A 26,069-nucleotide genomic window follows, 5' to 3' on the forward strand; every position below is an offset into this window, starting at 1 on the left:
ACTTTTTCCAAAACCTCTACAAATCTTCAGCCTTGCCTCCACAAGATAGTGATCAGACATCCCACCAGATTCCCCTCTCAGCACATTCACATCCAAAAGTCTCCCTTTTACATACCTAACAATTAATATGTAGTCTCATAATGCCCTTCGACCATCTCTCCTACTCACATATGTATACTTGTGAACATCTCTTTTAAACCAAGCATTCCCCATCACCAGTCTTTTTTCAGCACAATTCCACAAGGTCTTCACTATTTCCATTCATAACACTGAAAATCCCATTCAAACCAATTATACCCTCAACTACCACATTACTTATCTCTGCAATTAAATCACACTTAACTAAAACCCAGTCTTGGCACACCAAAACACAATCACTCACCTGCTCCCAAAACACCTGCCTCTCGTGATCATTCTTTTTAGCCAAGTTCATAAGCACCAATAATCATCCAACTCTCACCATTTCCATTCAGTTTTACCCACATGAATTTGGAATTTGCTTCCTTACACTCTATCACACACTCCCATAACTCCTGCTTCAGGAGTAGTGCTATTCCTTCCTTAGCTCTTGTCCTCTCACCTATCCCTGACTTTAATATTCAGACATTTCCAAACCATTCTTCCCCTTTACCCTTGAGCTTCAAGTCACCCAGAGCTAGAACATCCAGGCTTCTTTCCTCAAACATACTACCTATCTTTCCTCTCATCTTGGTCACATCCACACACATTCAGACCCCTCAATAAGAGCCTTCGAGGAGGATGAGCACTTCTCACATGGCTCCTTCTGTTTACAATTTATATAAGTATGATAAGTATAAAACTATAAGTATAATAAGCATAATGCTATATTCTTCGCTGCTAAAGAGCATATAGAAATAGGGTTGTAAATTTGTGACATTTTCAAACAAAACACTTCTAATCTCAAATGTACACTTCAACAGGCTTTCAAAAATCATCACAAAATGAATTAATAAGATCAACACAGTACAATTCTAATGCATCAGCAATGGGTGTCTGAAGTAATAATGTATTTCTAATCTCAGCTGTAGTATTAAAAAGGCTTTTAAGACTAATCTCAAACTAAGTGAACAAAATCACTAAAATACTGCACAATACATGTCTTATGCATCAATGAGGGGTACCAGAAAATTTACAGATTTTTTAATATAAATGTATAGTAACAAAAAGACAATACATCTTAGGTCATGTATTTAAAATAAAGCTAAAAATCCTTTCCACTGTATCCTGCTTTTAGAAAGGTGGTAAGATGGGTTTGCTCAGCACAGGGCCTTGCCTTCACAGTATGACCATCCTCATTTACACAAAGCAAACAATATCCCATGAGATATTGCCAGGAACAAATGAAAAAATGGCCTCATTTGCTCAAATCCAATCTCTAGATTTCATGTACAATGTAATAAAACAACAGCCCCCATTATACAACCAGGCCCCACAAATCTTTCTGTGGTTTCTCCTAACCATTCCCATACTCTGGTTCAGCCAACTGACAGCAGCACATCATCTTATGTACCAAATTGCTTCAATCTGCTCTATCCCAGGAATGCCTTACACCCTTCTGCAAGTTCAGGCCCTGAGACTTTGAAGCAATTTTCACTTAATTCTTCTGCCTCTTCCTTGGTTTCCCTCTTTTCCTTGTTCCTTCCACTTCTGACATTTATCATCCTTTTCATATATCCAAGCAATTTCAGAACATCCTTCATGGCTCTCTCATACATTCTCCTCTATCTACCTTATATCTTTCTTTTATCCTATCATTTCTTACTTGATCAACCCTCCTCACATCTCATATAGTCCTCAAACATTTCTTTCCAATCTACCCATCCTCTTCTTTACATTCCCAGGAATGCCTTACACCCTTCTGCAAGTTCAGGCCCTGAGACTTTGAAGCAATTTTCACTTAATTCTTCTGCCTCTTCCTTGGTTTCCCTCTTTTCCTTGTTCCTTCCACTTCTGACATTTATCATCCTTTTCATATATCCAAGCAATTTCAGAACATCCTTCATGGCTCTCTCATACATTCTCCTCTATCTACCTTATATCTTTCTTTTATCCTATCATTTCTTACTTGATCAACCCTCCTCACATCTCATATAGTCCTCAAACATTTCTTTCCAATCTACCCATCCTCTTCTTTACATTCTTGTCCAAGTCCCATGCCTTGCATTTATTGTACTATCACATACCCATCACTTTCTCTTACCTCTCTTTCCACACATCCCTCAATGTGTCCAAAGCTTTTGCTCCCTAACCACTCAATGGCTCACTTCAGCTCCCATGGTTCCATTCACTGCTATATTTACTCCTAGGTATCTAAAACACTCTACTTGATCCAAGTTCTCTTCCATTCAAGCCTACAATCCAACTACACTGTCTCTCCATCTATCTATCTATATCCCTGATGTCTATTCCCTCCGAGAACTCCCATCAAGGGGGAGGCCATGGCAAAAGAGTCTTCAATTACCCTGTCTTTACATGCTGCCTTTTCATGTATCATTCCCAGCATTCTTCCACTCTATACCCTAATGCCATAGGTGGTCTACCTCTCACACCAATCCCTTTACTAGAACTATCAGACACTCTCCTTATAGATTCTCCATCTTCCATTCCTTCTACATATCCAAAACACCTTAAAATATTACATTTCACCCACTCCACGTTTCATCCCCTGCCATTCCAAACCTCTCATACACCCCCCTAATTTCTTTCTTCATTCCATCTAATCATATCACATGATCCCATCATTTAGCTCATTTCCACTGGCTGGACACTTGACAACTGCTACCCTTTCCATATCCATATTTCAGTTGCATAGGTCAGGGGTGGGAGTACTATGCTGTCCATTAAACTTTTCTTCACTTCCATACTAACACCTCTACCCTCAATTATTCTATAAATGGACCTGATGATTCTTCTGCCCAGTACTGCTTTCTCCCTTACTCTCCTTCCATACCACCAAAACAACCATGATAGCTCATAAATACTTAAATTCTGTCCCCTCTTCCAGTTATTCTCACCCCATATCTATAACAAAGTGTAGTAAACTTTCTTCTCTCACTTATAGGGCCTTGTAGAATCTATAACTTCACTCTGTTTCCTTTCAAACACCATCACTTTACTTTTACTCACCTACACTTACACATATTATAAAACACACTTAAAACCTTCTGCAACTCCAACTCTTACCAAACATCAAGGTATCATCTACAAACAGGGTCGTCACTAACTATCATACCTCATCACTACAATCCATCTCTGCATCCCCTTTCCCTCGGTTTACTTCCATCTCTCTTATCACTCCATCCATATATATATTTACTTATTTATTTATCATACTTTGTCACTGTCTCCTGGGTTAGTGAGGTAGCACAAGGAAACAGACGACAGAATAGCCCAACCCACCCACATACACATGTATATACATAAACGTCCACACATGCACATATACATACCCATACATTTCAACATATACATATATATACATACACAGACATATACATATATACACATGTACATAATTCGTACATACTGCCTTTATTCATCCCCGTCGCCACCCCACCACACATGAAATGACAACCCCCTCCCCCCGCATGCCCAATGTAGAGCTAGGAAAAGACAACAAAGGCCACATTTGTTCACACTCAGTCTCTAGCTGTCATATATAATTCACCGAAACCACAGCTCCCTTTCCACATCCAGGCCCCACACAACTTTCCATGGTTTACCCCAGACACTTCACATGCCCTGGTTCAATCCATTGACAGCACGTCGACCCCGGTATGCCACATCATTCCAATTCACTCTATTCCTTGCACACCTTTCACCCTCCTGCATGTTCAGGCCCCAATCGCTCAGAATCTTTTTCACTCCATCTTTCCACCTCCAAATTGGTCTCCCACTTCTCATTCCCTCCACCTGACACATACATCCTCTTTGTCAATCTTTCCTCACTCATTCTCTCCATGTGACCAAACCATTTCAATACACCCTCCTCTGCACTCTCAACCACATTCTTTTTATTACCACACATCTCTCTTACCATTTCATTACTGACTTGATCAAACCACCTCACACCACATATTGTCCGCAAACATCTCATTTCCAACACATCTACCCTTCTCCGCACAACCCTATCTATAGCCCACGCAACCATATAACATTGTTCGAACCACTATTCTTTCAAACATACCCATTTCTGCTTTCCAAGATAATGTTTTTGCCTTCCACACATCCTTCAACGCTCCCAGAAACTTCATCCCCTCCCGAACCCTGAGACTCACTTCCGCTTCCATGGTTCCATCTGCTGCCAAATCCACTCCCAGGTATCTAAAACACTTCACTTCCTCCAGTTTTTCTCCAATCAGTCTTACTTCCCAATTGACTTATCCCTCAACCCTACTGTACCCAATAACCTTGCTCTTATTCACATTTACTCTTAGTTTCTTTCACACACTTTACCATATATATATATATATATATATATATATATGTTGGGGTGAAGAGGGTGGTGAGAGTAAGTGAGCTTGGGAAGGAGACCTGTGTGAGGAAGTACCAGGAGAGACTGAGTACAGAATGGAAAAAGGTGAGAACAATGGAAGTAAGGGGAGTGGGGGAGGAATGGGATGTATTTAGGGAATCAGTGATGGATTGCGCAAAAGATGCTTGTGGCATGAGAAGAGTGGGAGGTGGGTTGATTAGAAAGGGTAGTGAGTGGTGGGATGAAGAAGTAAGAGTATTAGTGAAAGAGAAGAGAGAGGCATTTGGACGATTTTTGCAGGGAAAAAATGCAATTGAGTGGGAGATGTATAAAAGAAAGAGACAGGAGGTCAAGAGAAAGGTGCAAGAGGTGAAAAAAAGGGAAAATGAGAGTTGGGGTGAGAGAGTATCATTAAATTTTAGGGAGAATAAAAAGATGTTCTGGAAGGAGGTAAATAAAGTGCGTAAGACAAGGGAGCAAATGGGAACTTCAGTGAAGGGCGCAAATAGGGAGGTGATAACAAGTAGTGGTGATGTGAGAAGGAGATGGAGTGAGTATTTTGAAGGTTTGTTGAATGTGTTTGATGATAGAGTGGCAGATATAGGGTGTTTTGGTCGAGGTGGTGTGCAAAGTGAGAGGGTTGGGGAAAATGATTTGGTAAACAGAGAAGAGGTAGTGAAAGCTTTGCGGAAGATGAAAGCCGGCAAGGCAGCAGGTTTGGATGGTATTGCAGTGGAATTTATTAAAAAAGGGGGTGACTGTATTGTTGACTGGTTGGTAAGGTTAATGTATGTATGACTCATGGTGAGGTGCCTGAGGATTGGCGGAATGCGTGCATAGTGCCATTGTACAAAGGCAAAGGGGATAAGAGTGAGTGCTCAAATTACAGAGGTATAAGTTTGTTGAGTATTCCTGGTAAATTATATGGGAGGGTATTGATTGAGAGGGTGAAGGCATGTACAGAGCATCAGATTGGGGAAGAGCAGTGTGGTTTCACAAGTGGTAGAGGATGTGTGGATCAGGTGTTTGCTTTGAAGAATGTATGTGAGAAATACTTAGAAAAGCAAATGGATTTGTATGTAGCATTTATGGATCTGGAGAAGGCATATGATAGAGTTGATAGAGATGCTCTGTGGAAGGTATTAAGAATATATGGTGTGGGAGGCAAGTTGTTAGAAGCAGTGAAAAGTTTTTATCGAGGATGTAAGGCATGTGTACGTGTAGGAAGAGAGGAAAGTGATTGGTTCTCAGTGAATGTAGGTTTGCGGCAGGGGTGTGTGATGTCTCCATGGTTGTTTAATTTGTTTATGGATGGGGTTGTTAGGGAGGTAAATGCAAGAGTTTTGGAAAGAGGGGCAAGTATGAAGTCTGTTGGGGATGAGAGAGCTTGGGAAGTGAGTCAGTTGTTGTTCGCTGATGATACAGCGCTGGTGGCTGATTCATGTGAGAAACTGCAGAAGCTGGTGACTGAGTTTGGTAAAGTGTGTGGAAGAAGAAAGTTAAGAGTAAATGTGAATAAGAGCAAGGTTATTAGGTACAGTAGGGTTGAGGGTCAAGTCAATTGGGAGGTGAGTTTGAATGGAGAAAAACTGGAGGAAGTGAAGTGTTTTAGATATCTGGGAGTGGATCTGGCAGCGGATGGAACCATGGAAGCAGAAGTGGATCATAGGGTGGGGGAGGGGGCGAAAATTCTGGGAGCCTTGAAGAATGTGTGGAAGTCGAGAACATTATCTCGGAAAGCAAAAATGGGTATGTTTGAAGGAATAGTGGTTCCAACAATGTTGTATGGTTGCGAGGCGTGGGCTATGGATAGAGTTGTGCGCAGGAGGATGGATGTGCTGGAAATGAGATGTTTGAGGACAATGTGTGGTGTGAGGTGGTTTGATCGAGTGAGTAACGTAAGGGTAAGAGAGATGTGTGGAAATAAAAAGAGCGTGGTTGAGAGAGCAGAAGAGGGTGTTTTGAAGTGGTTTGGGCACATGGAGAGAATGAGTGAGGAAAGATTGACCAAGAGGATATATGTGTCGGAGGTGGAGGGAACGAGGAGAAGAGGGAGACCAAATTGGAGGTGGAAAGATGGAGTGAAAAAGATTTTGTGTGATCGGGGCCTGAACATGCAGGAGGGTGAATGGAGGGCAAGGAATAGAGTGAATTGGAGCGATGTGGTATACCGGGGTTGACGTGCTGTCAGTGGATTGAATCAAGGCATGTGAAGCGTCTGGGGTAAACCATGGAAAGCTGTGTAGGTATGTATATTTGCGTGTGTGGACGTATGTATATACATGTGTATGGGGAGGGGTTGGGCCATTTCTTTCGTCTGTTTCCTTGTGCTACCTCGCAAACGCGGGAGACAGCGACAAAGTATAATAAAAAATAAATATATATATATATTTATATTTATCATACTTTGTTGCTGTTTCCCGCATTAGCAAGGTAGTGCAAGGAAACAGACGAAAGAATAGCCCAACCCACCCACATACACATGTATATACATACATGTCCACACACACACATATACATACCTATACATTTCAACATATACAAATATATACACACACAGACATATACATACATACACATGTACATAATTCATACTGTCTACCCTTATTTCTTTCCGTCGCCACCCCGCCACACTTGATATGAAAAACCCACTCCCCCTGCATGTGCGTGAGGTAGCACTAGGAAAGGACAACAAAAGCCACATTTGTTCACTCTCAGTCTCTAGGTGTCATGTAATAATACACCAAAACCACAGCCCCCTTTCCACATCCAGGCCCCACAAAACTTTCCATGGTTTACTCCAGACGCTTCACATGCCCTGGTTCAATCCATTGACAGCAGGTCGACCCCAGGATACCACATCGTTCCAATTCACTCTATTCCTTGCACGCTTTTCACCCTCCTGCATGTTCAGGCCCCAATCACTCATAATCTTTTTCACTCCATCTTTCCACCTCCAATCTGGTCTCCCACTTCTCCTCGTTCCCTCCACCTCTGACACATATATCCTCTTGGTCAATCTTTTCTCACTCATTCTCTCCATGTGACCAAACCATTTCAAAACACCCTCTTCTGCTCTCTCAACCACACTCTTTCTATTACCACACATCTCTCTTACCCTTTCAATACTTACTCAATCAGACCACCTCACACCACATACTGTCCTCAAATATCTCATTTCCATCACATCCACCCTACTTCGCACCACTCTATCTATAGCCCACACCTCGCAACCATATAACATTGTTGGAACCACTATTCCTTCAAACATACCCATTCTTGCTTTCCGAGATAACGTTTTCGCCTTCCACACATTTTTCAACACTCCCAGAACTTTCGCCCCCTCCCCATCATATGACTCCCTTCTGCTGCCATGGTTCCATCTGCTGCCAGATCCACTCCCAGATATCTAGAACACTTCACTTACTCCAGTTTTTCTTCATTCAAACTTACCTCCCAATTGACTTGTCCCTCAACCCTACTGTACCTAATAACCTTGCTCTTATTCACATTTACTCTCAGCTTTCTTCTTTCACACACTTTACCTAACTCAGTCACCAGCTTCTACAGTTTCTCACCCGAATCAGCCACCAGCGCTGTATCATCAGCAAACAACAACTGACTCACTTCCCAAGCTCTCTCATCCACAACAGACTGCATACTTGCCCCTCTTTCCAAAACTCTTGCATTCACCTCCCTAACAACCCCATCCATAAACAAATCAAACAACCATGGAGACATCATGCACCCCTTCCGCAAACCAACATTCATTGAGAACCAATCACTTTTCTCTCTTCCTACTCGTATACATGCCTTACATCCTCAACAAAAACTTTTCACTGCTTCTAAAAACTTGCCTCCCACACCATATATTCTTAATACCTTCCACAGAGCATCCCTATCAACTCTATCATACGCCTTCTCCAGATCCATAAATGCTACATACAAATCCATTTGCTTTTCTAAGTATTTCTCACATACATTCTTCAAAGCAAGCACCTGATCTGCAAATCCTCTACCACTTATGAAATCACACTGTTCTTCCCCAATCTGATGCTCTGTACATGCCTTCACCCTATTAATCAATACCCTCCCATATAATTTACCAGGAATACTCAACAAACTTAACCTCTGTAATTTGAGCACTCATCTTTATCCCCTTTACCTTTGTACAATGGCACTATGCAAGCATTCCTCCAATCCTCAGACACCTCACCATGAGTCATACATACATCAGATAACCTTACCAACCAGTCAACAATACAGTCACCCCCTTTTTAATAAATTCCACTGCAATACCATCTAAACCCGCTGCCTTGCTGGCTTTCATCTTCCCCAAAGCTTTTACTACCTCTTCTCTGTTTACCAAATCATACTCCGTAACCCTCTCACTTTGTCCACCACCACAACCAAAACACCCTATATCTGTCACTCTATCCTCCAATACATTCAACAAACCTTCAAAATACTCACTCCATCTCCTTCTAACATCACCACTACTCGTTATCACCTCCCCATTAGCCCCCTTCACTGATGTTCTCATTTGTTCCCTTGTGTTATGCACTTTATTTACCTCCTTCCAAAACATCTTTTTATTCTCCCTAAAATCTAATGATACTCTCTCACCCCAACTCTCATTTGCCCTCTTTTTCACCTCTTGCACCTTTCTCTTGACCTCCTACCTCTTTCTTTTATACATCTCCCAGTCATTTGCATTATTTCCCAGCAAAAATTGTCCAAATGCCTCTCTGTTCTCTTTCACTAATAATCTCACTTCTTCATCCCACCTCTCACTATCCTTTCTAATCTGCCAACCTCCCACCTTTCTCATGCCACAAGCATCTTTTGCGCAAGCCATCACTGCTTCCCTAAATACATCCCATTCCTCCCCCACTCCCCTTATGTCCTTTGTTCTCGCCTTTTTCCATATATATAGGGTAGTGAGTGGTGGGATGAAGAAGTAAGACTATTAGTGAAGAAGTAAGAGTATTAGTGAAAGAGAAGAGAGAGGCATTTGGACGATTTTTGCAGGGAAAAAATGCAATTGAGTGGGAGATGTATAAAAGAAAGAGACAGGAGGTCAAGAGAAAGGTGCAAGAGGTGAAAAAAAGGGAAAATGAGAGTTGGGGTGAGAGAGTATCATTAAATTTTAGGGAGAATAAAAAGATGTTCTGGAAGGAGGTAAATAAAGTGCGTAAGACAAGGGAGCAAATGGGAACTTCAGTGAAGGGCGCAAATAGGGAGGTGATAACAAGTAGTGGTGATGTGAGAAGGAGATGGAGTGAGTATTTTGAAGGTTTGTTGAATGTGTTTGATGATAGAGTGGCAGATATAGGGTGTTTTGGTCGAGGTGGTGTGCAAAGTGAGAGGGTTGGGGAAAATGATTTGGTAAACAGAGAAGAGGTAGTGAAAGCTTTGCGGAAGATGAAAGCCGGCAAGGCAGCAGGTTTGGATGGTATTGCAGTGGAATTTATTAAAAAAGGGGGTGACTGTATTGTTGACTGGTTGGTAAGGTTAATGTATGTATGACTCATGGTGAGGTGCCTGAGGATTGGCGGAATGCGTGCATAGTGCCATTGTACAAAGGCAAAGGGGATAAGAGTGAGTGCTCAAATTACAGAGGTATAAGTTTGTTGAGTATTCCTGGTAAATTATATGGGAGGGTATTGATTGAGAGGGTGAAGGCATGTACAGAGCATCAGATTGGGGAAGAGCAGTGTGGTTTCACAAGTGGTAGAGGATGTGTGGATCAGGTGTTTGCTTTGAAGAATGTATGTGAGAAATACTTAGAAAAGCAAATGGATTTGTATGTAGCATTTATGGATCTGGAGAAGGCATATGATAGAGTTGATAGAGATGCTCTGTGGAAGGTATTAAGAATATATGGTGTGGGAGGCAAGTTGTTAGAAGCAGTGAAAAGTTTTTATCGAGGATGTAAGGCATGTGTACGTGTAGGAAGAGAGGAAAGTGATTGGTTCTCAGTGAATGTAGGTTTGCGGCAGGGGTGTGTGATGTCTCCATGGTTGTTTAATTTGTTTATGGATGGGGTTGTTAGGGAGGTAAATGCAAGAGTTTTGGAAAGAGGGGCAAGTATGAAGTCTGTTGGGGATGAGAGAGCTTGGGAAGTGAGTCAGTTGTTGTTCGCTGATGATACAGCGCTGGTGGCTGATTCATGTGAGAAACTGCAGAAGCTGGTGACTGAGTTTGGTAAAGTGTGTGGAAGAAGAAAGTTAAGAGTAAATGTGAATAAGAGCAAGGTTATTAGGTACAGTAGGGTTGAGGGTCAAGTCAATTGGGAGGTGAGTTTGAATGGAGAAAAACTGGAGGAAGTGAAGTGTTTTAGATATCTGGGAGTGGATCTGGCAGCGGATGGAACCATGGAAGCAGAAGTGGATCATAGGGTGGGGGAGGGGGCGAAAATTCTGGGAGCCTTGAAGAATGTGTGGAAGTCGAGAACATTATCTCGGAAAGCAAAAATGGGTATGTTTGAAGGAATAGTGGTTCCAACAATGTTGTATGGTTGCGAGGCGTGGGCTATGGATAGAGTTGTGCGCAGGAGGATGGATGTGCTGGAAATGAGATGTTTGAGGACAATGTGTGGTGTGAGGTGGTTTGATCGAGTGAGTAACGTAAGGGTAAGAGAGATGTGTGGAAATAAAAAGAGCGTGGTTGAGAGAGCAGAAGAGGGTGTTTTGAAGTGGTTTGGGCACATGGAGAGAATGAGTGAGGAAAGATTGACCAAGAGGATATATGTGTCGGAGGTGGAGGGAACGAGGAGAAGAGGGAGACCAAATTGGAGGTGGAAAGATGGAGTGAAAAAGATTTTGTGTGATCGGGGCCTGAACATGCAGGAGGGTGAAAGGAGGGCAAGGAATAGAGTGAATTGGAGCGATGTGGTATACCGGGGTTGACGTGCTGTCAGTGGATTGAATCAAGGCATGTGAAGCGTCTGGGGTAAACCATGGAAAGCTGTGTAGGTATGTATATTTGCGTGTGTGGACGTATGTATATACATGTGTATGGGGAGGGGTTGGGCCATTTCTTTCGTCTGTTTCCTTGTGCTACCTCGCAAACGCGGGAGACAGCGACAAAGTATAATAAAAAATAAATATATATATATATTTATATTTATCATACTTTGTTGCTGTTTCCCGCATTAGCAAGGTAGTGCAAGGAAACAGACGAAAGAATAGCCCAACCCACCTACATACACATGTATATACATACATGTCCACACACACACATATACATACCTATACATTTCAACATATACAAATATATACACACACAGACATATACATACATACACATGTACATAATTCATACTGTCTACCCTTATTTCTTTCCGTCGCCACCCCCGCCACACTTGATATGAAAAACCCACTCCCCCTGCATGTGCGTGAGGTAGCACTAGGAAAGGACAACAAAAGCCACATTTGTTCACTCTCAGTCTCTAGGTGTCATGTAATAATACACCAAAACCACAGCCCCCTTTCCACATCCAGGCCCCACAAAACTTTCCATGGTTTACTCCAGACGCTTCACATGCCCTGGTTCAATCCATTGACAGCAGGTCGACCCCAGGATACCACATCGTTCCAATTCACTCTATTCCTTGCACGCTTTTCACCCTCCTGCATGTTCAGGCCCCAATCACTCATAATCTTTTTCACTCCATCTTTCCACCTCCAATCTGGTCTCCCACTTCTCCTCGTTCCCTCCACCTCTGACACATATATCCTCTTGGTCAATCTTTTCTCACTCATTCTCTCCATGTGACCAAACCATTTCAAAACACCCTCTTCTGCTCTCTCAACCACACTCTTTCTATTACCACACATCTCTCTTACCCTTTCAATACTTACTCAATCAGACCACCTCACACCACATACTGTCCTCAAATATCTCATTTCCATCACATCCACCCTACTTCGCACCACTCTATCTATAGCCCACACCTCGCAACCATATAACATTGTTGGAACCACTATTCCTTCAAACATACCCATTCTTGCTTTCCGAGATAACGTTTTCGCCTTCCACACATTTTTCAACACTCCCAGAACTTTCGCCCCCTCCCCATCATATGACTCCCTTCTGCTGCCATGGTTCCATCTGCTGCCAGATCCACTCCCAGATATCTAGAACACTTCACTTACTCCAGTTTTTCTTCATTCAAACTTACCTCCCAATTGACTTGTCCCTCAACCCTACTGTACCTAATAACCTTGCTCTTATTCACATTTACTCTCAGCTTTCTTCTTTCACACACTTTACCTAACTCAGTCACCAGCTTCTACAGTTTCTCACCCGAATCAGCCACCAGCGCTGTATCATCAGCAAACAACAACTGACTCACTTCCCAAGCTCTCTCATCCACAACAGACTGCATACTTGCCCCTCTTTCCAAAACTCTTGCATTCACCTCCCTAACAACCCCATCCATAAACAAATCAAACAACCATGGAGACATCATGCACCCCTTCCGCAAACCAACATTCATTGAGAACCAATCACTTTTCTCTCTTCCTACTCGTATACATGCCTTACATCCTCAACAAAAACTTTTCACTGCTTCTAAAAACTTGCCTCCCACACCATATATTCTTAATACCTTCCACAGAGCATCCCTATCAACTCTATCATACGCCTTCTCCAGATCCATAAATGCTACATACAAATCCATTTGCTTTTCTAAGTATTTCTCACATACATTCTTCAAAGCAAGCACCTGATCTGCAAATCCTCTACCACTTATGAAATCACACTGTTCTTCCCCAATCTGATGCTCTGTACATGCCTTCACCCTATTAATCAATACCCTCCCATATAATTTACCAGGAATACTCAACAAACTTAACCTCTGTAATTTGAGCACTCATCTTTATCCCCTTTACCTTTGTACAATGGCACTATGCAAGCATTCCTCCAATCCTCAGACACCTCACCATGAGTCATACATACATCAGATAACCTTACCAACCAGTCAACAATACAGTCACCCCCTTTTTAATAAATTCCACTGCAATACCATCTAAACCCGCTGCCTTGCTGGCTTTCATCTTCCCCAAAGCTTTTACTACCTCTTCTCTGTTTACCAAATCATACTCCATAACCCTCTCACTTTGTCCACCACCACAACCAAAACACCCTATATCTGTCACTCTATCCTCCAATACATTCAACAAACCTTCAAAATACTCACTCCATCTCCTTCTAACATCACCACTACTCGTTATCACCTCCCCATTAGCCCCCTTCACTGATGTTCTCATTTGTTCCCTTGTGTTATGCACTTTATTTACCTCCTTCCAAAACATCTTTTTATTCTCCCTAAAATCTAATGATACTCTCTCACCCCAACTCTCATTTGCCCTCTTTTTCACCTCTTGCACCTTTCTCTTGACCTCCTACCTCTTTCTTTTATACATCTCCCAGTCATTTGCATTATTTCCCAGCAAAAATTGTCCAAATGCCTCTCTGTTCTCTTTCACTAATAATCTCACTTCTTCATCCCACCTCTCACTATCCTTTCTAATCTGCCAACCTCCCACCTTTCTCATGCCACAAGCATCTTTTGCGCAAGCCATCACTGCTTCCCTAAATACATCCCATTCCTCCCCCACTCCCCTTATGTCCTTTGTTCTCGCCTTTTTCCATATATATAGGGTAGTGAGTGGTGGGATGAAGAAGTAAGACTATTAGTGAAGAAGTAAGACTATTAGTGAAAGAGAAGAAAGAGGCATTTCGACGATTTTTGCAGGGAAAAAAGGCAAATGAGTGGGAGATGTATAAAAGAAAGAGGCAGGAGGTCAAGAGAAAGGTGCAAGAGGTGAAAAAGAGGGCAAATGAGAGTTGGGGTGACAGATTATCATTAAATTTTAGGGAGAATAAAAAGATGTTCTGGAAGGAGGTAAATAAAGTACGTAAGACAAGGGAGCAAATGGGAACTTCAGTGAAGGGGGCTAATAGGGAGGTGATAACAAGTAGTGGTGATGTGAAAAGGAGATGGAGGGAGTATTTTGAAGGTTTGTTGAATGTGTTTGATGATAGAGTGGCAGATATAGAGTGTTTTGGTCGAGGTGGTGTGCAGAGTGAGAGGGTTAGGGAAAATGATTTGGTAAACAGGGAAGAGGTAGTAAAAGCTTTGTGGAAGATGAAAGCTGGCAAGGCAGCAGGTTTGGATGGTATTGCAGTGAAATTTATTAAAAACGGGGTTGACTGTATTGTTGACTGGTTGGTAAGGTTATTTAATGTATGTATGACTCATGGTGAGGTGCCTGAGGATTAGCGCAATGAGTGCATAGTGCCATTGTACAAAGGCAAAGGGCATAAGAGTGAGTGCTCAAATTACAGAGGTATAAGTTTGCTGAGTATCCCTGGTAAATTATATGGGAGGGTATTGATTGAGAGGGTGAAGGCACGTACAGAGCATCAGATTGGGGAAGAGCAGTGTGGTTTCAGAAGTGGTAGAGGATGTGTGGATCAGGTGTTTGCTTTGAAGAATGTATGTGAGAAACACTTAGAAAAGCAAATGGATTTGTATGTAGCATTTATGGATCTGGAGAAGGCATATGATAGAGTTGATAGAGATGCTCTGTGGAAGGTATTAAGAATATATGGTGTGGGAGGCAAGTTGTTAGAAGCAGTGAAAAGTTTTTATCGAGGATGTAAGGCATGTGTATGTGTAGGAAGAGAGGAAAGTGATTGGTTCTCAGTGAATGTAGGTTTGCAGCAGGGGTGTGTGATGTCTCCATGGTTGTTTGATTTGCTTATGGATGGGGTTGTTAGGGAGGTAAATGCAAGAGTTTTGCAAAGAGCGGCAAGTATGCAGTCTGTTGTAAATGAGAGAGCTTGGGAAGTGAGTCAGTTGCTGTTCACTGATGATACAGCACTAGTGGGTGATTCATGTGAGAAACTGTAGAAGCTGGTGACTGAGTTTGGAAAGTGTGTGAAAGAAGAAAGTTAAGAGTAAATGTGAATAAGAGCAAGGTTATTAGGTACAGTAGGGTTGAGGGTCAAGTCAATTGGGAGGTAAGTTTGAATGGAGAAAAACTGGAGGAAGTAAAGTGTTTTCGATATCTGGGAGTGGATCTGGCAGCGGATGGAACCATGGAAGTGGAAGTGAATCATAGGGTGGGGGAGGGGGCGAAAATTCTGGGAGCCTGAAAGAATGATTGGAAGTCAAGAACATTATCTCGGAAAGCAAAAATGGCTATGTTTGAAGGAATAGTGGTCCCAACAATGTTGTATGGCTGCGAGGCGTGGGCTATGGATAGAGTTGTGCGCAGGAGGGTGGATGTGCTGGAAATGAGATGTTTGAGGACAATATGTGGTGTGAGGTGGTTTGATCAAGTAAGTAATGTAAGGGTAAGAGAGATGTGTGGAAATAAAAAGAGCGTGGTTGAGAGAGCAGAAGAGGGTGTTTTGATATGGTTTGGTCACATGGAGAGAATGAATGAAGAAAGATTGACCAAGAGGATATATGTGTCAGAGGTGGAGGGAACGAGGAGAAGTGGGAGACCAAATTGGAGGTGGAAAGATGGAGTGAAAAAGATTTTGATCGGGGCCTGAAATGCAGGAGAATGAAAGGCGTGCAAGGAATAGAGTGAATTGGAATGATGTGGTATACTGGGGTCGATGTGCTGTCAATGGATTGAACCAGGTCATGTGAAGCGTCCAGGGTAAACCATGGAAAGTTCTGTGGGGCCTGGATGTGGAAAGGGAGCTGTGGTTTCGGGCATTATTGCATGACAGCTAGAGACTGAGTGTGAACGAATGGGTCCTTTGTTGTCTTTTCCTAGCGCTACCTCCCACACATGAGGGGGGAGGGGGATGGTATTCCATGTGTGGCGAGGTGGCAATGGGAATGAATAAAGGCAGACAGTGTGAACTGTGTGCATGGGTATATATGTATGTGTCTGTGTGTGTATATATATGTGTACACTGAGATGTATAGGTATGTATATTTGCGTGTGTGGACGTGTATGTATATACATGTGTATGGGGGTGGGTTGGGCCATTTCTTTCTTCCACTTCCATGGTTCCATCCGCTGCCAGATCCACTCCCAGATATCTAAAACACTTTCCTTCCTCCAGTTTTTCTCCATTCAAACTTACCTCCCAATTGACTTGACCCTCAACCCTACTGTACCTAATAACCTTGCTCTTATTCACATTTACTCTTAACTTTCTTCTTTCACACACTTTACCAAACTCAGTCACCAGCTTCTGCAGTTTCTCACATGAATCAGCCACCAGCGCTGTATCATCAGCGAACAACAACTGACTCACTTCCCAAGCTCTCTCATCCACAACAGACTTCATACTTGCCCCTCTTTCCAAAACTCTTGCATTCACCTCCCTAACAACCCCATCCATAAACAAATTAAACAACCATGGAGACATCACACACCCCTGCCGCAAACCTACATTCACTGAGAACCAATCACTTTCCTCTCTTCCTACACGTACACATGCCTTACATCCTCGATAAAAACTTTTCACTGCTTCTAACAACTTGCCTCCCACACCATATATTCTTAATACCTTCCACAGAGCATCTCTATCAACTCTATCATATGCCTTCTCCAGATCCATAAATGCTACATACATATCCATTTGCTTTTCTAAGTATTTCTCACATACATTCTTCAAAGCAAACACCTGATCCACACATCCTCTACCACTTGTGAAACCACACTGCTCTTCCCCAATCTGATGCTCTGTACATGCCTTCACCCTCTCAATCAATACCCTCCCATATAATTTACCAGGAATACTCAACAAACTTATACCTCTGTAATTTGAGCACTCACTCTTATCCCCTTTGCCTTTGTACAATGGCACTATGCACGCATTCCGCTAATCCTCAGGCACCTCACCATGAGTCATACATACATTAAATAACCTTACCAACCAGTCCACAATACAGTCACCCCCTTTTTTAATAGATTCCACTGCAGTACCATCCAAACCTGCTGCCTTGCTCCCTTTCCACATCCAGGCCCCACAAAACTTTCCATGGTTTACCCCAGATGCTTCATATGCCCTGGTTCAATCCACTGACTGCACGTCGATCCCGGTATACCACATCGGTCTAATTCACTCTATTCCTTGCACGCCTTTCACCCTCCTACATGTTCAGGCCCTGATCACTTAAAATCTTTTTCACTCCATCTTTCCACCTCCAATTTGGTCTCCCACTTCTCACTCCCTCCACCTCTGACACATATATCCTCTTGGTCAATCTTTCCTCAATCATTCTCTCCATGTGACCAAACCACACTTCCACACATTTTTCAATGCTCCCAGAACTTTCGCCCCCTCCTCCACCCTATGATTCACTTCCACTTCCATTGTTCCATCCACTGCCAAATCCACTCCCAGATATCTATATATATATATATATATATATATATATATATATATATATATATATATATATATATATATATATATATATGTCAGAAAGTCACAGTGACATCACACAGCCCTGCCTCACACCCACGTATACCGAAACTTTCACTCAACTCTCCATCCACTCTTACACATGCATTAGCTTCTTTATAGAAGGCTTTCACACCATCTAACAGCTGGCCCCCTATCTCATGTATCCTTAACACATCCTATAAACCATTCCACTCAACTCTCCTTGACATCCCATACACCATTTCACTCAACTCTGTCATGTGCTTTCTACATTTCCATAAAAGCTGTATAGTGCTTCTTAACTTTTGCTAGATATTTTTCCACAGTCATTCCCACTGCAAAAATCCTCACTTATTCTTCATTCAGTCACTTCCGTCACTCTATCAATCAACACTCTTGCTTGCTCATTTCCTGGTGTACTTAACAGACTTATTCCCCTATAATTTCTACATACATCCTTAGCATCTTTTTCTCTGAATACAGGAACAATAATGTTACAACCTCCTGTTTCCATGCTAAATTACATATCATATGCATCCACCCTACCACACTTTCTCCTCCATACTTCAACATTTCAGCCATAATCCCATCCACTCCAAGTGCCTTTCCTACCTTCAACCTCATTTTTGCCCCTCTTGCCTACCCTCTCACTAAAGATCCCTGAACTTGTACCCTTTTCCTGCCATACTCCATACCCATACATATAGCAACTGCTGTCTCACCTTTTCCCATATTCATCAGTTCTTCAAAATACTCTTTCTATCTTCCTTTCACTTCCTCCTTTTGATTCAGCTACACCCCTGTCTTACTTCTCAAATTTTCCTTTTTTACCTCTTTCCAGAACAATTTCCTATTTTCCCTACACTTTTGACCCAACTTTCTTCCAAAACCTTCATCTACTCTCTCTTCGATTTCCTATATCAGCTTCTTAACATTCAACTCACACACCTTATATTCTTCCCCCTCCTTTACTGAACTTCCATGGGTACATTCCATTTGAACAATGTACCATATGCTTTTCCATTCTCTTCCCAACATTTCTAATCTCATCCATCCATCATGCATTTCCCTTTCTATTCTTATATCTCATGAACTTATATACAATTACAAATTGTAAACGTTTTAAGTCTCTCTCTAAACATTTCAAACACCTCATTCACACGTCTGCATCCCTACATTTCTGCACTTTCATCGTAACTATTTGTCACCCCTCTTTCATATCCCACCACTTTTTAATTCATTGTCTCACTTGTGAACACTTTTACCTCTCCATTCTTCCTTATACCATTATCTCCATTTCCCCCTGATCCCCACCTCTGCAAGAAATGCAAAATGGTCAGAATCTCCAAAGAATCCTCTCACATCTCCAGCATCCAGTACAACCTTTTTCAAACTTTCATCCACTGACACATAGTCAATCAAATCCTTTTGTTCCTCTCTTCCATCAGTTCTTATTCAGATATGTCTGTGGACAAAGGTGTTTGCAAGCAATAAATACCTCCAAGCAAAGACATCCACAATATAACTTCCTTTCTCATTTACTCCAGGCCTATTTACCAATTATCTCATCAATTTCATCACATCCAACATTCACATTCATATCACTCACTACAAACACCTTTCTCTCCTTCTCAGAACTATTCAAACAGTCATTCAAATTTCTCCAGAAATGCTTCATTTCATCATTACCTTACACAGTCAACATGTTCACAAGTGCATAAACACATACCCATGCATACTGTACAATTCCAATCTTTCCTTTCAGTGACACTATTCTTGATCCATTCCATCCATACTCTGGAACACCCTTCCATACTTTTGGTGATAGCACAACTACACATCTGTCCTTCTCTTTTCCCAAAAAATTTTCATTCATTCACATCTCTCTACACTCCTAAACTAATAACCATGCTCTTATTCATGTTACTCTCAATTTTCTCCTTTCACAAACTCTATGAAACTCAGACACCAGTTTCTGCAGTTTCTCACTAGAATCTGTCACCAGTACTGTGTCATTAGCAAACAGCAACCAACTCATCCTCCAAGAACCCCCATCCCCACCAGATTGTATCCCTGCTCCTCTCTCCTTACCATCCCAACCATAGGAAAATTAATTAGTCATGGTGACATCACACACCCTTGCTGTAGACCCATCTTTACCTGGAACCACTCACCCTCTTCTCTATCTACTCACACACATACCTTACTCTTTTGATAAAAACTCCTCACTGGTTTTCACAGGTTTCCTGCCACACCATATATTCACAACACTTTCACAAAGCATCTCTATCACCACTATCATTTACTTTCTCCAGATTCATAAATCCCAAAATTAAGTCCTTCTGTTTCTTCACATATTCTTCAAAGAGAAAAGAGTTAGCGAAAGCTATGCAGAAGATGAAATCCTGCAAGATGGCAGGTTTGGACGGTACTGCAGTTGAATTTATCAAGAAAGGGGTGACTGTGGTTTTGATTGGTTGATAAGGATATTCAGTGTATGTATGGTTCATGGTGAAGTGCCTGAGGATTGAAAGAGTGCATGCATAGTGCCAGTGTACAATGGTAAGAAGGATAAAAGTGAGTGTTTCAAATTACAGAGGCATATGTTTGCTGAGTATTCCTGGAAAATTGCATGGAAGGGTATTGATTGAGAGGGTGAAGGAAAGTACAGAGCATCAGATTGGAGAGGAGCAGTGTGGTTTCAAAAATGGTAGAGGATCAGGTGTTTGCTTTGAAGAATGTGTGAAAAATACTTAAAAAATGGATTTGGATGTAGTATTTATGGATCTGGAGAGGGAATATGATAGGGTTGATAGAGATGATCTGTGGAAGGTCTTAAGAGTATATGGTATGGATGGTAAGCTGCTAGAAGCAGAGAAGTTTTTATCAAGGATGTAAGGCATGTGTACGAGTAGGAAGAGAGGAGAGAAAAATTGGTTCTCAGTGAAGGTCAGTCTGTGGCAGGGGTGTGTGATGTCTCCACGGTTATTAATTTGTTTATGGATGGGGTGGTTAGGGAGGTAAATGCAAGAGTTTTGGAGAGAGGGGCGAGTATGCAGTCTACTGGGGATGAGAGGGCCAGGGTAGTGAGTAAGTTGTAGTTTGCTGATGACACAGCGCTGGTGGCTGATTCAAGTGAAAAACTACAGAAGTTGGTGACTGAGTCTGGAAAACTGTGTGAAAGAAGAAAGTTGAGAGTAAATGTGAGTAAGAGCAAGGTTATAAAGTTCATTAGGGTTAAGGGACAAGTTAGTTGGGATGTAAGTTTGGATGGAGAAAAACTGGAGGAAGTGAAGTGGTTTAAATATCAGGGAGTGGACTTAGTGGTGAATAGAACCATGGAAGTGGAAGTGAGTCACCGAGTGGGGGAGGGGGCAAAAAAAGCAATGATGAATGTGTGGAAGGCAAGAAAGTTACCTTGAAGAGAAAAATGGCTATGTATGAAGGAACAGTAGTTCCAACAATACCATACGATTGTGAGGCATGAGCTATAGATAGAGTTGTACAGAGGAGGGTGGATATGTTGGAAATTAAACATTTGAGGACAACATGTGGTAAGAGGTGGTTTGATTAAGTAATGAAAGGGTAAGAGAGATGTGTGGGAATAAAAAGTCTTGCTTAGAGAGCAGAAGGTGTGTTGAAATGGTTTGGACAAGTGGAAAGAGTGAGTGAGGAAAGGTTGACAAAGAGCACATATGTGTCAGAGGTGGATGGAACAAAGAGAAGTGGGAGACCAAATTGGAGGTGGAAGGATGGAGTGAAAAAGATTTTGAGCGATTGGGGCCTGAACATACAGGAGGGTGAGAGGCATGCAAGGAATAGAATGAACTGGAATGATATGGTATATCGAAGTTGATGACCGGTCAAAATATTGAACCAAGGCATGTGGAACATCTGAGGTAAACCATGGAAAGGTCTGTGGGGTTTGGGTAAGGATAGGAAGCTGTGGTTTTGGTGCATTACACATGACAGCTAGATACTGAGTATGAACAAATGTGGCCTTTTTTGTCTGTTTTCCTGGCACTACCTCACTGAAGCAGTGGGTGGCGATGCTATTTCCTCTGGGTTGAAGCAATGCCCCATGTAATGTCCTCCAACAGCAGGACCTTTTGTGTGGTAGTTGGGAATGATAATCACTCAGCTATGATCACCTCTAATACGGAAATGACTCATCAATTATTAGTAATAGAATACCCTTCTTCTCACATCCATGAGCAATGGGGTTTACACCGCTCAAATCCCATCATGCTCACATTACCAATAGTTAGCAATTTTACAGAACTTGCAGTCAAACATGGAGGTATATGAACATGGATATAATGCATATGAATGTGCACTCTTCCATAGAACACATAATGCCCTCCAACAGCAAGGATTCATACCAGGACCTTTTGTGTGGTAGTTGGAAACACTAACGACTCAACTATGATTGCCCCTAATAGTGGTTATTTCGCATATACATTCTTCAAAGTAAACACCTGATCCACATATCCTCTACCACTTCTAAAACCACACTGCTCCTTTCCAATCTGATGCTCTATACCTGTCTTCACCCTCTCAATCAATACGTTCTCATACGATTTCCCATGAATACTCAACAAAGTTATGCCTCAGTAGGTTGAACACTCACCTTTATCCATTTTGCCTTTGTACAATGGCACTATACATGCATTCCGTCAATCCTCAGATACTTCACCATGATCCATACATACAATGAATAACATTACCACCCAATCAGCAACACATTCACCCACTTGATTAATTCGACTGCAATACCATCCAATCCTGCTGCCTTGAAGGATTTCACTTTCCACAAGGCTTTCACCACCTCTTTTATTCTCACTAAACCACTCTCCCTGACCCCTCTCACTTTGCATACCACCCTGATCCAAACACCCTACATCTGCCACTCTATCATCAAACACATTTAACAATCCTTCAAAACACTCACTCCACCTCCTCATTCCATCAGTACCTGTATCACTTCCCCTTTGGCTCCCTTCACTGATGTCCCCCTTTGTCCTCTTGTCTTTCAGACATTATCTACATCCTTCCATATATAAACATATTCATCATATGATACGGTTCATAGAGATGCTTTGTGGAAGGTCTCAAGAGTGTATGGTTTGGGAGGTAAGTTGCTAGAAGCTGTGAAAAATTTCTATCAAGGATGTAAGGGATGTGTATGAGTAGGAATAGATGAGTGTGATTGGTTCCCAGTGAAAGTCAGTCTGCAGCAGGGGTGTGTGATGAAACCAAGGTTGTCTACTTTGTTTATGGATGGGGTGGTTAGGGAGTTAAATGCATGAGTTTTGGAGAGAGGGGCAATTATGCAGTATGTTGGTGATGAGAGGGCTTGGGAAGTGAGTTTGTTGTTGTTCACCAATGATACAGCACTAGTGGCTGATTCGAATGAGAAATTGCAGAAGTTGGTGACTGAGTTTGGAAAAGTGTGTGAATGAGAAAGTTGAGAGTAAATGTGAATAAGAGCAAGACTATTAGGTTCAATAGGGTTGGGGGACAAGTCAATTGGGATATAAGTTTGAATGGAGAAAAATTAGAGGAAGTGAAGTGTTTTAAATATCTGAGAGAGGACTTAGCAGTAAGTGGAACCATGGAAGCAGAAGTGAGTCACCTGGGGGGTTCAAAGGTTCTGGGAGCGATGAAGAATGTGTGGAAGGAGAGAATGTTATCTTGGAGAGCAAAAATGGAAATGTTTGAAGGATTAGTAGTTCCAACAATATCATATGGTTGTGAGACATGGGCTATACATAGGGTTGTGGGTGGGTGTGTTGGAAATGAAATGTTTGAGGACAATATGTGGTGTTAGGTGGTTTGATAGAGTAAGTAATGAAAGGGTAAGAGAAATGTGTGGAAACAAAAAGAGTGTAGTTGAAAGAGCAGAAGAGGGTGCGTTGAAATGGTTTCGACATATGGGAAGAATGAGTGAGGAAAGATGGACAAAGAGGATATATGAGTCAGAGGTGGAGGGAACAAAGAGAAGCAGGAGACCAAACTGAAGGTGGAATGATGGAGTGAAAATAATTCTGAGGGTGCAAGAATGTGCAAGGAATAGAGTGAACTGGAATGATGTGGTATACAGGGGTCAACATGCTGTCAATGGATTAAACTAGGGCATTTGAAATGTCTGGGGTTTACCATGGAAAGGTCTGGGGGGCATGGATGTGGTACAGGAGCTGTGGTTTCAGGGCATTACACATGACAACTAGAGACTGAGTGTGAACAAATGTGGTCTTTTTTGTCTGTTTTCCTGGTGCTACCTCGCTGAAGCAGGGGGAAGCAATTCTGTTTCCTGTGGTGTGGGGTTGCGCCAGGAATGGATGAGGGCAAGTAAGTATGAACAAGTAAATGTGTGTATATGTGTATATGGTGATATCTATATGTATATGTGTGTATGGGCATTTATGTATATATGTTTGTATGTGAGTGTATGGGCCATTCTCGTCTGTTTCCTGGCGCTATCTCAATGACGGGAAACGGTGAACAAGCATAATAATAATAATCAAAGTTTGTCATTTCCCTTGTCTAAAAGGTAGCACCAAGAACAAAGAAATGGCTCATTCACTTAAATCCACTTGATTATCCCAATAAACTGAATTTCTACTTGTCTTACCATACATTACTATTCAGCAGTCCCATGCAAAGTTTCTCTGTAGTCTCTTTAAGTGCTTCAACCCACTTCTGAGATCCACTGGTAATAACTGTTTCTACGAGAGTACCCAAAGCACCATAGTCCATACGATAGATGATCGGTACTACAGCAATTACTGTTGCCATTGTGAGACCTGAGAATGCAACAAGAAAGGCTAAAGATTATATGCAAAATAGTATGATACAATTGGTAGTGATCATGATGTGCACTCTAAGAAAGGATTTGGAAGGGGTGTCTGTTGTGTGGTAGTGCAGAAGCATGTAGGTTATCTTTTTACTGTTGATAGCATAGGATTAGAAATCTTTTGTTTTTTCTTTCATACATGTTCATTGTTTCCTGCAAGAGTCAGGCAGCACCAAGAACACATGAATATGCATGCATACCAGAAAAAGTATCCTTGCTGAGCTCCTTCCTCTGTTTTTTCTTTTGGAAGGTAATACAGGGAGGATTTCCAGCCTCCTTATTCTGCCTATCTTAGTCATCTATGACATGCAGGAGATATGCAGGCATAATTCTTTCTTCACTATTCCCAGGATAAGGGTGTAAATGTAAATGAATGAAGGGTAAAACTTACCTTTCAGGAAAAATTGAATGAAAAGCCCACAGGGTCCAAAGCAGTAAAACAGAGATGGCAGTTTAAGACTGGAGTTCACCAGATATAGAGACTCTTTTGCCATGGCCATCCCCTTGAGAAAGTTCCTGAAGGGAACAGGCATCAGAGATATAGACAGATAGAAGGATAGTTCAAGACTGCTTTATTGGAAGATTCCAGGAAGGTGTGCAACACAGCATGTATAAGCTGCAGAAGGAGAGATACAGTATAGTGGCATAAAGAGCTAAGACAGCTGATGGAGAAAAAAAAAGTTTGGATGGAGATCCTGACTCTGCCAGAAAATAGAGATGAATGGAGGGAAAAGAGTATAGAATAAAAAAATAGAGCAGTTAAAAGGATCACACACATCAAGAAAATGAAAGCAAATTAGGGTCTTACGGAAAACATAAATGAAAATTTAAAGAATAATGAACTATACAAAAAATGCAGATAAACATTGAAGAGAAATTGGGAGAATACTAATAACAAAGGATGAAGTTTCTGTAGAAGTGACTGGAGATAATGGTAATGATATGCATCTATTGATACTTCAGAAATACAGGTAAAGGAAGAGAAAAATAAATATGTAGTAAAGGAAGAAAAAAGCAATAAAGCTCCTCAAGAATGGAAAAGCTGGGGGCACAGATGGAATGTGGTGAGTGACATGGTGAAAAGTAACTGGAAACTACATGGAAAAGTGGTCAGCTGCCATACCACTATAAAACGATAGTATCTAACCAATGCATAATGGATGGAACTATGGGAGGCAAGGTGAACCATTGGGAGGGTAAGGGAACAAAGGTCCTGGGTGCATTAAAGAGTGTGTGAAAAGGGAGATCAAAGATGAGAATGGATAATGGGTATGGTACTTCCAACAG

The 26,069-nt window shown here is 41.7% G+C and overlaps 1 protein-coding gene across 15 annotated transcripts in view; it reads right to left on the bottom strand.

Moving 5' to 3' along the window:
• The window catches only part of phtf (putative homeodomain transcription factor), a 260,330-nt gene that overhangs the window by 45,577 nt on the left and 188,684 nt on the right, over window positions 1-26,069 (bottom strand). For all 15 annotated transcript variants that reach the window (XM_071664936.1, XM_071664929.1, XM_071664942.1 and 12 more), the window contains one exon: window positions 24,561-24,732. In XM_071664936.1, coding sequence (XP_071521037.1) covers window positions 24,561-24,732 — 172 coding nt within the window. The remainder of the gene's footprint in view (window positions 1-24,560; window positions 24,733-26,069) is intronic.

This window comes from Panulirus ornatus, chromosome 9 (genome assembly GCF_036320965.1).
Source record: "Panulirus ornatus isolate Po-2019 chromosome 9, ASM3632096v1, whole genome shotgun sequence".
NCBI lineage: Eukaryota > Metazoa > Arthropoda > Malacostraca > Decapoda > Palinuridae > Panulirus > Panulirus ornatus.